Here is a 14,064-nt window from a genome sequence, read left to right as displayed (position 1 = left end):
TTTTCTCAGGGGACCGCGTAGTTGCGGTCAACGGGAAATCTCTTGAGGGTGCGTCCCATCAGCAAGCGGTTGACGTTCTTAGAGATACAGGACAGGTGAGTGATCACCTCTGCTGCATTTTTTATTTCAGTTGGATTAAAATGTCATTCTTTCTTATCAGACGGTGAATTTGTTATTGGAGAGGGGTTACCCTCCCACTGAAAAGGTTCATGTACCCATCACCCCTCAATGCACACCGCTCCACTCCAGTAATAACAGCTTGAAAGAATTGAGCAAGAATAAACTGACATCCAGGAAGGTTAAAGAAAAACTGGAGTACAGCTTTTTGACATCAGGTAAAGTGTTGCAAAATAGACACAAACAACAACTTGAAAAATGTCTTCCATATAAAAAAAATGCAATATTTCAGCAGCTTTGTTTTTAATTTTCGTTTTCTTTTTATCCTTTTCAGTTCTTGATCCTCTTTATTATTAAATATTGTATTTTTTCTAGGTTAAAAAGTGGATTATTTAGCTTTATTTATATATATGTATTATGTCATTTCAAAACATTAGCTGTCATTGCATAAAATATTTATTTTATTGCCAACACTTTTAGTACAAATGATTTGGACATCTTCTAGTGATGAACTCATTTAAATTCACATGAATAAATACACACTATTGGACATTTTGTCATCTTCAGTGGCACCAAAAGACTTAAATAAACATTTAAATGTCATTCCGATATAAAATAGGACAAACAGGTATGACATATTCATGCGAGATACTAAGAGTAACAATTTCCCATCCTTTTTTTTGATACTAGACAACGTATTTGACGTGCGCCTAGTGAAAAACGCCTCTGGACTGGGCTTCAGCTTCAGTCGGGAGGAGTACCTAGCAGAGGATGCTCCGCTTTCCAGTATGGTACGAGTAAAGAAGCTATTCCCCGGTCAGCCGGCTGCCGAGAGCGGTCGCATCAACGTGGGCGACGTCATCATGCGTGTTAATCAAACGCCCCTCAAAGGACTTTCACAACACGTATGTCAAATATACCGCTTTAATTATTCTGGAACAACAGCAAAAATTAATGCATTTTGCATTTAGGAGGTCATCTCAGCCTTGAGAGGGACGGGACAAGAAGTAATGTTACGTCTCTGTAGACTGGAGAAGGGTGTTCTTCCAGAGATGGAAACCTCAATTTTGGTAAGAATCCCCAATAATTGTCCCTCATCACCATTTTTTTTTAGTAGAATTTAACCTATTCACCATTTAAAGTACATATCATCCATAACAGCATTTTTTTCTTTTCAGACACCCAATCCATCTCCTCACAAAGATCTTCTTCCACCACCCAAGCCTGCGCTACCAAGAACCAAATCTTGTCCTGCACCAGATGACAGGAAGAGTCAAAGTAGCGTAGAAGAAGCCTTGGAGAGACTCCGGCTCAAATCCAATGGCAGCATCGAAGACCCACAACAGGCGTCGATTCTTAAGAACTCCAGCAGTGTAGAAAACCTGCTGGATAGACTACAAGTCAAAAGCTCCGGTAGACGCAACAGCTACAGCGACAGCACGGATGGCGACGACGAGGAGGTGGAGGGGGCGTTTAGCCCAAGCGCTTTGGAGAACAGTGGACAGACATGGGACCCTAGCGTCTACCAGACCCCCAGTGGAAGCCTGGGACTCGGATCCCACAACAATAGCGTTCAACTGGAGGAAAGCGTCAACTCTTTCTACTCGCCACATGTGGCCATGACAAGACTGGAACAAAGCAAGAGGTAAGTAAACTCATTTGTCTTCACTATGTATATTGCTAAGATAGGAGACTTAGCAACATGTTTTTTGTACAGGAATCAAGAATCTTCACTCCGACTGGAATCTTCTCAGTCAGCACCGAGTCCGGACCCCCTTCCTCCACCTCTACCCATGCCTTTAAATCTTTCTATGGCTACAAATGGACCGGAGATGGATGAACTTGTCCCGGTAAGACTCAAACCAAATGTATGTTATTCTATTTTGTTTATTTTGTTAGCTGCTGTTAAATAAGATTTTGCAAAGAAGTGATTTATTTCATGATTGTCCTTTGCGAACAATGGGCATTCATTCATATGATCATTTTTGGATCCTTTTTTTGTGGTAACAGGAGGTGGAGCTAAAAGTCTCTCTCATAAAATCCGAAAAGGGCAGCTTGGGTTTCACATTGACCAAAGGCAGTGATCATGGTTGTTACATCCATGACATTGTTCAGGATCCAGCCAAAAGTGATGGACGCCTCAGACCGGGTGACAGAATGATTAAGGTACAACACTTTGGCTTTTTTTAATAGTTAGAAAAACAAGCCTCAAGCTTTTTCCACACTTCAAATGTAAATCTAAATGTAGAGAGAGAATATGTTGTTTATTTAACACCACTTAAAATGTAAAAAATGCTTTTTTGTGTGTGTAAGTGTTATAAATGTGTGATTTTTTTATTTTTAGGTGAACCAAACAGATGTGAGCAACATGGGTCACACCGAAGTGGTTGACTTAGTGCGTGCAGAACCTCGGCTGGTGAAATTGGTGGTGGGCAGGGTCTTAGATGGACCAAAACCATACATTGATGCCCACCTGCTTCCAGACATCTGCTTTGACGACACCAACAAACCACTGGGTATAATCCACAATACTTATATCAAGCAAAATTGCCATATAGATGCCATGTTTTTCCTGTGAAATAGTGATTGCAGCTTCTTTCCCTTGCAGGTTTAGTGCTGGATGGCGGTCGGGATAGCGCGTATGGTCTGGTATTTGTGAAAGATATCCTCACTGGATCGGCGGCCTTTGAAGAAGGCAGCCTAAGACCACTAGACCTCATCCATTACATTAATGGCGCACCCACCCAGGATCTCACCCTCGGCGAAAGTGCTAGACTACTGGAGCTTTCTCGCGGAAATCTGACCCTCAAAGCCACCAGGTGGTATGATACATTCATAAGCGAATTATTTGTTAACAAAACCAAAAAGTTCAAGAACTAAATCATCTATTCTCATTTTTTTTTGTCTTTCTTAAAGGGATGGTGAACCTGTTTTCCCAGGGAAAAGTGTGTCTTCCCTCAATACCAACATGAGCCCTAATGTATCATCTAACATTAATGGTACATATGCCAGTTCTCCATTAATCATACAAAATACTATTGTCATTAAATCCAATACATTAGAAAAGGGAACTATTGTTTTTTGTGAATTCTTTGGCACATAACCATGTCAAAGTTGTTTGGACACCCATAACTGTTAGTTTTTAAACTTAGTGTAAAAATAATATGACAAAACATCACTGCGGCAACTCTCTTCATCTAATCAAAATCCAAGGAAACACTTAAAATAAATCCTCTGCTTATTTACAAGCCTTTTTTAATAATTTCAGGGTTCCTCACAGCAGATGATCCAATGGAGACTGAGTTTTTCACAGCCCTATCTTCTTTAGAGGTAAAATCAATCCCAATGTGTTTGTTTTACGTGGTGAACTATATAGATTTTTTTGTGTACTAATTAAATAACATACAGGAGGAGGTGATGAAAATGGAGCTGGAGAAACCGCAATCGGGCGGTCTGGGTTTCTCTGTTATTGGCGGAGAGCGAGGGATTTTTGTCAAATCCATCACGGCAGGCGGAGTAGCCGAGGCTTCGGGCCAACTGCAAGTGGGCGACAGGCTGCTGAAAGTGAGCCATTTTTAAACGTTCACATTGCACTGCTTTGAAAAGAAGTCTTTTCTTAGAGCTCTCTTTGTCCTTCTCGTGCAGGTGAATGAGGAGACGATGACGGGCGTCTCGCACACTAAAGCTGTAACCACCATTCGCAAAGCCAAAGGTTTGGTACATCTTGTGGTTTCCAGACCACCTGATCAGAACCCCAACACATACCTGGCTTACCTGCCCATAAATGATGAAAAGTGCAATGGAATTGCAGGTAATACATAAGGGTACTTAAAAAACTGCATTTTAGCTTTGTATTTATTCACCTTTCATTAATATATCATTTTAGTCAAGTATATTTGTATTATTATTATTATTGTTTCTGGATTTTTTTAAATTATTGTATCTGGATTTTTGTATGTGGATCTTTGTTATAATTATTATTGTATCTGGATTTTATTTTTATTATTTATTATTGTATCTGGATTTTTTTATGCCCAAAAATAATCACTCGCTCTATAAAATGTTCAGATTATTTCTCACACAATTGTTTGTAATGGTCATTGTTCTTCTCAGATATCAGTGAGGACAGCGGTGTGAAGACAAAGTTGTGTAGCCCCCATAACCTGGCGAAATCTGGCTGCCCACCCTTACCACCACCTGACTATGATGAAGGTTCCCACCACCCCGAAAAGGACCACAGCGCGGAATTGTCCGAGGACACGGACTACGATGGCTCCTCGTTACCTGACGACTCACCCGAGGTACGATACAAAGCCCACACACATACAACTCTATCATTTAATTTTTTTCTTTCATTCTTCAGAGTTCCCGTAAAGTTGAATGGCTAGAGGAGAATGTAGACACCCCCAGCAATGAAAAGTAAAACTTATTTCTTGTTGAATTTACAAAAGAAAGTGCCTTTTTTTTGCTAATGCTGTTTGATATTGTTCATTGGACAGTTATCTTCAAATGAGTGCCGGCCAGCCAGAAGATGATGATGTCATCACGTGGGGAAGCGATGAGATGCCCAATGAAAACAGAAACGGTAATTGTCTTTCTTTAAAAACACGTTTTTTTTAATACATATGAATTCATATGACCATCGTTTGTATTTTACCATATACAACCAAAATTATGCTACATTAATTTAAATTCACAAAAAAAGGGAGGTGTTTTGTGACAATTCTTCATGAAAAATAGTATAATCCAATTTATAATATAGTATCATTTGATTTTTTTTTTCACAGCTGGACCCATCATCACTGAGGACGAGCTGACCTCTTTACCACTAGTAGAAGTGATCCCTGATGGCCAATACACTGATGTAAAGCTCAACGGCATTGTCCGCATGATGAAGGGACTCTTGGACCAGAAAGTCCCTCAGCAGGAGTTTGAGGTTAAACCCATTCATTATTTTGACTTGCGCATTTAAACTTGCTCTCATCCTGACAATTTCCTTTATAGAATCTTCAAAATCTTCAACCACTGGATGACTGTTTGGTGGGCCAGACCAAGGAGAACAAGAGGAAGAACCGCTACAAGAATATTGTCCCCTGTGAGTTTGTATACTGAGTAAGGGATTATGTGTCGTGTTACCGCAAGTTTAGAGTCCAAATGGATGTGGGGGGGAAAAAACTGTCCTTAAGCCTATTTGTCCATACTTTGTGAGAGCTATAGCGTCTGCCAGAGGAGGCAGTAGCTGGAACAGATTGTAACCAGGGTGGTATGGGTCCCTGACTCTGCTGAGGTAATCTCTTAAATTAACATATATTTTCCATTCGTGTCTTTTTGCAGTCGACACGACAAGGGTGGTACTGGGCACAAACGGCGGCTACATCAACGCCAACCACATCAAGATGCCCGTCAAGGACGAGGACTTCACTTACATCGCCTGCCAAGGACCCTTACCCACTACCATGGGTGATTTCTGGCAGATGGTGTTGGAGCAAAAGTCTAATGTGATAGCCATGATGACCCAGGAGATTGAGGGCGGTAAGGTCAAGTGCCAACGCTACTGGCCCGACTCGCCTGGCACCACCGAGATGGTGGACGAGCGCCTGCAGATTAAGCTGGTCAAAGATCAATACCTGGACCACTTTGTCATCCGACTCATGGAGGTCAAAGACGTGACCGTAAGGAGCTCGTCAAATGGTAAGCGCGGAAAGAGGCGATCTGGCCTGATGACTTTTTGTCTCTCAGACGGATGAGACTCAGCTGGTGACGCACCTGAACTACACGGGCTGGCCAGACCATGGGACGCCGTCGCAGCCCGAGCAGTTGCTCACCTTCATCTCCTACATGAGGCACGCCCACCGTTCGGGTCCTATCATCACTCACTGCAGCGCCGGAATTGGCCGCTCTGGAACGCTCATTTGCATTGACGTGGTTCTCGGCCTCATCAGCAAAGACGCCGATGTAAGTAGACGATGCCAATTCCTCTCTGCTCATTGTAATATATTAAATTATCCAATTTGGGTTATTTAAATGGAAAGAGAAGGTCTTGGATTAGTTACATTTATTTTTAAGGCATTAAAAATTACAATTATTGATTTTAAAAGGGGGAAAATCAGCAAATTTAATATACATCTATATTATTTTAATTTAATCCTAAAACTGAAAGTCGGCACTCATGATTTACTTTTACCGGCTAGTCTTTCCAGTTTAAATGGATTTGGTATCGAGAATAAGCCACGAAATATTCCATAGTTATATTGCAGACAGATTTATGGATGGATAAATGTGTGAATCGGACTCATAGTAATTGGTACATGTCTATTAAATACATATTTTAGTTAGTTTTATATGGTCCAACACTTCATTTTCATGCAGTTATCACACTACCGCTACCAAAGGGGAATGGATTTTGTCACATCGTTTACATTCGACGTGGGAATGCAAAAAAAAACAGGAAAAAAGGTGTTAACAAGGCCTCATGCTGATCTTTTTTATATTTCTGCTCAGTTCGACATTTCAGATGTGGTACGAAACATGAGACTTCAGCGAAAGGGAATGGTCCAGACTGAGGTAATACTAAGAGACTAATGTCTAAAAAGTACAAGTCTAGACAAGTTTTGTCTTGTGCGTTCCAGGACCAGTATATCTTCTGCTACCGGGTTATCCATTACGTGCTGGAATGCCTTCAAGACGAGAAAAACATCTCAGGCTAGTCAGTGGACAGAAAATGCCAAATCTGAAAACCTGGTTTGAAAAATACCGTAAATATCCCCCGTGGACGCACCGTAAGTGTATGTTCTTTTTAAAGAAATTTATATTTTTATTGTATATTTGCTTTTTTTTTCTCCAAGTTCTCTTCCTTTTGGCTGCTACCCTTGCGCGATGATGAGAACTGCTGATTGTATTTCTTATATCGACCTATAAGAGAGAACACTAGTGTTTTATTTTCCATATCAAATGATTACACATATGGACCAATGATGATATTATTATTGTACGTGGAACATACTTAAGACTATTTTTTGAATCGTATTTGTTTTTTGATGCTGTAACTTGCCTCGACAGAATACTATGTCAGTATTTGCTTCGCTCGCTGCCTGAAGGTAAATGATAAACGTGTACATATTCATCTCTTGAAAATTAAACTGGATACATTTTAATTATTCAGACCGATTTAGGAGTTTGGCTCCTTTTTTTTAATAATGATATTATAAGTAGACAAGAAGCCAAAAATTAAAAAATAACAGTTTAATTTTATACTATACTATTCCATACTATACTCTATACTATACACTATACTATACACTATACTATACACTATACTATACACTATACTATAGTGTATAGTATAGTGTATTGTATAGTGTATTGTATAGTGTATAGTGTATTGTATAGTGTATAGTGTATTGTATAGTGTATTGTACAGTGTATAGTATAGTGTATAGTACAGTCTATAGTAAAGACTATACTATACACTATACTATACACGATACTATACACTATACTATACACTATACTACATACTATACTACATACTATACTACATACTATACTATATAATATCTACTATACACTATACTATATAATATATACTATACACTATACCATACTATATAACATATACTATACACTATACTATATACTATACTATACCATACCATATACTATAATATACTATACTATATTATTTATGTCTAGACTAATTAAATGAATTGGACGTCTACAGTTGTCAAAACAGGTGATTTCCTCAAACAATTACATATTCTTTATTGATATATTACATTGCAGCCATTTCTACAATGTTAAATTTCAGTCCAGTGCTAAACGAGAGCTGTTCACTGACTTAATATAGCATAAAAAAACTTTAACAGTTGTTTTTTGCACATTTTTGAAAAGCAAAGTGAGAAAATTGTCCATTCCACATTTAGTACCCATCCGCCATCCCCTTCTTCCTCTCGTCTGAAACAGCCACGATGCAGCCGTCCTTTTTCTCCACTGCGTTCACCACGTTAAAAAAATATTCCATTTGTCCGACCTGGTGTCCGAGAGCTTTGAGGCCGTCGATAACAGACTAAAGGCAAAAATCAAATGATATTTTCCCCATATATTTTAACCATTATGTTTCGATTGGTCACCTGATCGAAGTTGGGTGGGAAATTCACTTTATTCTTGGAGTCGACAAACACGATGGGGGCATCGATGGCCTCCTTTAGACTCATACCCAGCCACAAGTGATTAATTATAGACTACAGAGAGAAGGGATGTAAACAAACATAGCTTCGGAAAAGTGGATAAATCGTAGTTTGGATGACTAACCAGGGCGACTGAGGTTGTTATCATGCTTCCTCCTGCACCACCGATCACAAAAAGTCCTCCAGACTTGGTCACCAGGATCGCTGGCGTCATTGAAGAGGGAGGCTGCTCACCTACAGAACATATTTAGAAGACTCCACAGGTTTTTCTTCAACTTTTTCATCCACAAATGCCAACTATTGTCACCTAAGTAAAAAATATACCATGTGTCAGTGTGTCTGCTCTCCCACAGAAGTCAGCCAACTCGTTATTAAGAATAATCCCCGTCCGCGGGGAGTAGACGCCTCCTCCGAATCTACGCCAACAGACGACATGATGACAAACCTTTCAATTGAGAATATTTCTTCAAAAGCTGTCCTCACAAATGGTTGATGGTACTGGTGGCTGAGACGGCCAACCCGTCTTCATCCAGCACAGAAACCTGCGACGTTCCCGTGTGATCTGGCACCGCCCTGACGTCGGAGTAGTAAGCGGCCGGGTGGGTGCCGTTGGGGGAAATCATCGCTCTGATGTGATCGATGAAGTCTGGATCCAGCAAGTGGTCTGCTCGCTAAAGGTTTGTTTTTAAAAAAGCATCTTTGTGACCTTGTAACCTTTTGACCTGACCTCATATTTAAGTGACAGTTGTCAAATCCTAACCGTCTTACTGTTGAAGAAAGGATCACGAATATTTCTTCGCTGGCCTTTGGCAAATTTGGCTGCCTCGATGTAATGATGGTAGAACTGAGTTTTTTGCTCCGTCTCCATTGACTTTGGTGTCAAGGAGAAACCTGGAAAAACATTAAGACAGTTAATTTTATGTAGAAATGGGATTAAACGAAGGGAAATTGATGACAACCTTGCATGATTTTCAGGATAAAGGCAAGCAGGGCGCCACCAGAAGGCGGTGGAGGAATGTGCATCACTGTTTCCCCTAGAGGAACTGTCCATGGTGCTATCACCCTCACCTGGTAGGATCTCAGATCTTCCATTTCCAACGTCCCACCTAGAAGAAGTATTCAGGATTAGTCAGTAGTAGTACACCTAGCCTCAGCTTTGAACTTGGGCCTGCCCCCCTCAGATAAGGGTGGATACCTGCATCTTGGATGTCATGTATTAAATCCGAAGCCATTTGGCCCATGTAAAATGCGTCAGCGCCATTCTCGGCAATGATTTGCATACTTTCAGCAAGTTGAGGAAATTTCATGATGTCTCCTGTCTCCAAGACATCATTGTTGCCCTTGCAAAAAATGTCACTGTTGGGATTTGACAAAAAAAAAGAGACAAGAAATTGGTAAGTTTACTATTCGCTGTTATGAAAATTGGCTGTATTTTGTACCAAAGTGAAGAATTTTGTATTCTTCTTTTCACAGAGGCTATGGAAAGAATTTTCCCCAGATGAGGAGGAACTGGGAGGCCCTCTTTGGCGAGTTTTATTGGCTCCTCAAAGAGTTTGGACCATGGCAACCTGCCATATTGCTTGTGGAGGGCTTCGTAGCCCCTCAGCTCCCCGGGAACGCCGATCCATTGACTGGCTAGGAGAACAGGATAGGCACACAGAAAATGGTAAATCTTTCGTACTTATGCATAGTTGAGTCATAGCAGAATTGCGTTTCTATTTTTGGGGGTTTTTATTTGTGATTCAATTTAATAATTGGCATAGTACAAGATAAAATGGCATTTTAGGGAGTACGACAGACCTTTTTGGTGGTTTAAAATAATAATTACGACCATTATTTTCTGTTTTATATACATATTTGGTCAGCCATTTTTCTGAAAACCTGTATTTAAAATAATTTGAAGGTTTGGAAGTCAATAACGGAAATTATGTACTAATTACCTGGCGAATTTTTAAATGAATCTGCACAATCGTCTAATAAGTTGCTTTTAAATTTCCGAGGGACGGTTTCTCTGAAGTTGTAGACTGTCACCTTGCCTGGTGAGAACAAAAAAAACATTTTGAAAATGGGCTTTATGGAAAATGTTCAACTCTTGAAAAAACAAACCTGTTTTATTCCTAACAGTTACAACCGAGCCCCCACCAAGCCCCATGCTCTGAGGGAAGACCACGGCCGTGCACAAGAGCGCCGCGATGGCGCCATCGACTGCCGTGCCGCCCAGGTGCAGCACCCTCCTGGGACAAGAACGTTATTTTAGGTATGTGAGAAAGAATTCTGCACATTGAGTTATGACTTTTTTGATACTATTTAGTGTATTTTTGTCCTAAATATATACTTCTATTATTTGCAAGTCACTTGTTTCATTTCAAAGCACCTTTTCAAGTCTATCCGTTAACCCATTAGCTTCCATTGAGAGTATATATGTCCAATCCATTTGAACTGGGAAGGTTGGTAGCAAATGAGCATTTTTTTTTGGAGCAATCGCAAAAAATATCAGGCAGTTGAATGTATACTTTTTTATCTATCACAAAACACAAGTATCCAAATACTTAGCAAAATTACAACATAAATGAGCACAATATTGACTCCATATGTAGTAACAGGAATTATAGCCCATGACATCCAAGCAGATCTTCTTCAATCTCTTAAACTGCTTATCACCGTGCTCAATTTCAATTGCCGATTCATCAACAAATGCAAATCAATCCCTGCGATGAAATAACCTAAAAAAAGCGGCATCTGACAGGTGGGGGACAGGCGTACTCACCTGCCGACCTCCGAGCAAAGTTGCGAGTCAGCGGCCACGGCAGCTCGCCGAAATTCATTGGCGCTTGAACATGGTGGAGACAGCAAAGTGCCCAGGCACAAGCACAGTAGAACCACCGTGCACAACGTCGCGCACGTCAGGCAGCAGCACCACTTGGACTTGTCCATCTGAGTCAGGGGGCCACTCGGGGTCACGCGCCCATCAAGTAGAAAGCCAGCATCATTGTGCGGCCGGCATGGCTGAATTCACTTTCAGTATCCGACGGGAACGTGCCCCACAAGCACTGCCTGGCTCTGACACTTAGGGACAGTCCACAAATGACTCAATTGTTTTAGCGTAGATGCACATGAATACTAACCCCCTCCCATGGGTATTACCATCTTGGGGCTTAAGTGTGCTTGTTAAACCTTAGGGCAATTTAAGTGTTCAATCAGCCTAACCATGCATGGCTTTGGAATGTGGGAGGAAACTGGAGTACCCGGAGAAAACCCACACAGAGGTGGACCGACCTGGATTTGAACTCAGCCGCCAGGTCATTATTGTTACTATATTCCAACTTTTTAGCCCTCATAATACCACAACTTTATTCTGCTATTGAAGTGAACGACTAATACTTGACATATTAAGTCTTTAATCTCATAATATTCAATCTTTTTTACACCTTAGTCCTAATAAACCATAATAGTGCAACCTCCCTGCCTTTTAATTTAATAATGACCTATGTATTCCAGGCCAGTTGGAATCAGCTATGATTTGATGACGCTCCCTCAAACATCCCCCCTCATCTCCCCCTTGCTGATGTCCTCTTTCTCCAGATGGGCTTGTATAAACTTCACAAGTGGAACCATAGTGACTCAAGCCTTCTTATGGCCATCTACGTATGGGGCCCACATTGCTGTATCCTTAAAAGGTAACACGAGTGTCAACAAACTCACTTAAACTGTTGCAATGTTGCTCAAAAATGTTTTCAGCAGTTTTTCCCAGTGATTTTTTTATTTTATTTTCAAGAAAACACTTGCAAAATGCAACTAAAGTACCACAAAGTTATTTATTTGCTACATGATATAAGTAAAGAAAAATATTTTGCATGCAGTGGTAATGGTGATAGATAATGTGCACACTATTGGGAGTATTGTAGTCTAAAAAAAAACATCTGGTGATGATGATGATCTATATTAAAATCCTGTGTTGTTTTTAGTTTAAAAAGAACAATAATGTATACATATATATTGTTAATCCATTTCATTTTTATGTATATTTTTTATTTTGGTAGTTTCAGCCCTTTTCCAAATGCCATCTACAGAGGATCTAGTTATAAAAATAATTCTTTATTCTTCAGTTGCTTTTCAAAACTTTAACTTTTCATATTTCTGCAACCTTCAACTTGAATATTCCACCTCTTGCCCGAAGAGGGAGACATAAAACAAAATGCCAATACCACTGATTATCTTATCACTTATTATAGCCTTTTCATTTATTCTAATAGTATTAAATATAATTCCAAACATGTTCACATGTTTATTACTTTGATATAAATACTCTAGCTAATGTATTGACGTTTCAATTTTTGCAATGACAAGAAATCCATCCCTGAAAGAATCATTGATTTCCTTTTTTCTTGCTCTCCTTCAAACATTCCACCTTTTTTTGAGGGCATCACAGGAGCTTATTCACCACCCCTGCCTGCTCTGTGCCTATTAATAGTGCACATTAATATTTCCTAGCCTGCGTCATGCCCACCCACCCGTGCCACTCTCTATTCACTCCATTTCTATGAGCATCGCCTGCACCTTTGACAGGTTTTGGCATCTGTCACTCAAGTACATTCATGACGAAAGCCTTTTGTTTCTGATAACGGTGCACTCAACAATAGACTTCGTTATCAATTACTCCATAATTGGATGCGCTTCATTCGAGCTGTCCATTCAGTTTCATTCTGCCGGACCTTGTCTTCCAGCTGTAGTGGGGTTAAATATTTAATATTTACTTATTAATATTTTAGTTAGCGTGACCAGGACCCGAATGGCATAGTCCAGAAACACAATACGTTGGCTAAGTCGTTGTTGCAAAAAAAAGTGAAGGTTCATTCAAAGGTATCTCCAAAAGAACATTCATTTTTTGTTAAATGACTCATGTATTTTGTTTTTTGTTCATTCTTAAAATTGTTAGTATGAAGCTAAGGCAGGGGTAGGAAACCTATGGCTCGGGAGCCACATGTGGCTCTTTCCAAGGGTGCATATGGCTCTTTACTAACCTGTGAGTTAAAATATGGAAACTGTGACACTACTTCTACCACATATTCAATCATAATTTGCTTTTTTTATGATATCCCTGATACTGATTTATTAGCAACAGCATAACATTGTTGTCAAAATAATTCAGGGACTTTTTATACTTTAAAAGTGGCGAAATTACAAAAAAAAACACATTTCCATGTACTTTTTTTACCATTCATATCTGAGAATGGCTCTCAAGAAATAACAATTGGAAAATATGAATTGTTTGTATGGCTCCCTCTGTCAAAAAAAGATTCCCGACCCCTGAGCTAAGGCATAGTGAGATAAATGAATGGCTGTGAGGGGGTTAAGTGCAATAAGAATGGCAAAGGAGCAGATGAGCTAATGTAGGCTAATATGAAAGTTGATGCAGGGGAGATAGTCGTGCTTTCCCTGCAGCGCAGGAGGCACAGATGTCAGAACACACACACACACACACACACACATATAGGCTCCAGGGATCTCAGAGCAAAGTGTGCTTGTTTCACAGTTTTACACTATCAAGCTCAAGTTATAATTGGCCGCATACATGAATCTACACCCACACTTTAAAAAAAAATTCTTGTCTTGGTGGACATCTGCTGCAAGGCCTCCACGACCCCGGGTGTAAACATGGCTCGGTTGGCATCCTCATGCAATGCTCCTTGGCAAATGTGCTCATGTTTAGTAGCAAAAAAAAGGCACGCTTTGCTTGCATTTGATTTCATCTCATTGGGGG

The 14,064-nt window shown here is 40.0% G+C and overlaps 2 protein-coding genes and 2 long non-coding RNA genes across 4 annotated transcripts in view; 3 read left to right on the top strand and 1 right to left on the bottom strand.

Annotated features, from left to right (window-relative positions):
* ptpn13 (protein tyrosine phosphatase non-receptor type 13) overlaps positions 1-7,284 on the top strand; it is a 31,551-nt gene extending 24,267 nt beyond the window's left edge. Inside the window, exons 27-48 of the mRNA XM_077737211.1 lie at positions 10-95; positions 161-335; positions 808-1,022; positions 1,089-1,187; positions 1,296-1,762; positions 1,835-1,967; positions 2,128-2,283; positions 2,462-2,633; positions 2,726-2,936; positions 3,034-3,116; positions 3,386-3,447; positions 3,526-3,681; positions 3,763-3,928; positions 4,231-4,418; positions 4,481-4,536; positions 4,617-4,702; positions 4,905-5,053; positions 5,122-5,212; positions 5,452-5,789; positions 5,857-6,072; positions 6,619-6,681; positions 6,747-7,284. Of these exons, the coding sequence (XP_077593337.1) occupies positions 10-95; positions 161-335; positions 808-1,022; positions 1,089-1,187; positions 1,296-1,762; positions 1,835-1,967; positions 2,128-2,283; positions 2,462-2,633; positions 2,726-2,936; positions 3,034-3,116; positions 3,386-3,447; positions 3,526-3,681; positions 3,763-3,928; positions 4,231-4,418; positions 4,481-4,536; positions 4,617-4,702; positions 4,905-5,053; positions 5,122-5,212; positions 5,452-5,789; positions 5,857-6,072; positions 6,619-6,681; positions 6,747-6,824 (3,446 nt within the window). The 3' untranslated portion in view covers positions 6,825-7,284. The remainder of the gene's footprint in view (positions 1-9; positions 96-160; positions 336-807; positions 1,023-1,088; positions 1,188-1,295; positions 1,763-1,834; positions 1,968-2,127; positions 2,284-2,461; positions 2,634-2,725; positions 2,937-3,033; positions 3,117-3,385; positions 3,448-3,525; positions 3,682-3,762; positions 3,929-4,230; positions 4,419-4,480; positions 4,537-4,616; positions 4,703-4,904; positions 5,054-5,121; positions 5,213-5,451; positions 5,790-5,856; positions 6,073-6,618; positions 6,682-6,746) is intronic.
* Positions 7,285-7,848: 564 nt separating this feature from the next.
* Positions 7,849-9,966, top strand: LOC144211035 (uncharacterized). Its single transcript, XR_013329508.1, has 4 exons — positions 7,849-8,566; positions 8,638-8,980; positions 9,279-9,697; positions 9,777-9,966. It is a non-coding gene; the product is annotated as an uncharacterized LOC144211035 (long non-coding RNA).
* On the bottom strand, positions 7,854-11,376 carry ggt5b (gamma-glutamyltransferase 5b). Its single transcript, XM_077738019.1, has 12 exons — positions 11,071-11,376; positions 10,410-10,537; positions 10,244-10,339; positions 9,743-9,938; positions 9,499-9,659; positions 9,263-9,409; positions 9,064-9,194; positions 8,787-8,974; positions 8,628-8,719; positions 8,428-8,537; positions 8,247-8,357; positions 7,854-8,182 (listed from the first exon to the last, which is right to left on the bottom strand). Exons 1-12 carry the CDS (start codon positions 11,235-11,237, stop codon positions 8,036-8,038), a joined length of 1,674 nt encoding a protein of 557 aa, XP_077594145.1. The 5' UTR covers positions 11,238-11,376; the 3' UTR covers positions 7,854-8,035.
* LOC144211034 (uncharacterized) lies at positions 10,426-12,579 on the top strand. Its single transcript, XR_013329507.1, has 2 exons — positions 10,426-10,560; positions 11,802-12,579. It is a non-coding gene; the product is annotated as an uncharacterized LOC144211034 (long non-coding RNA).
* Positions 12,580-14,064: the final 1,485 nt, after the last annotated feature.

The sequence above is a fragment of the Stigmatopora nigra genome, chromosome 17, assembly GCF_051989575.1.
Source record: "Stigmatopora nigra isolate UIUO_SnigA chromosome 17, RoL_Snig_1.1, whole genome shotgun sequence".
Classification (NCBI taxonomy): domain Eukaryota; kingdom Metazoa; phylum Chordata; class Actinopteri; order Syngnathiformes; family Syngnathidae; genus Stigmatopora; species Stigmatopora nigra.
Note: the sequence above shows the minus strand (reverse complement) of the source record. Positions and strands in the feature narration are given on the sequence as shown.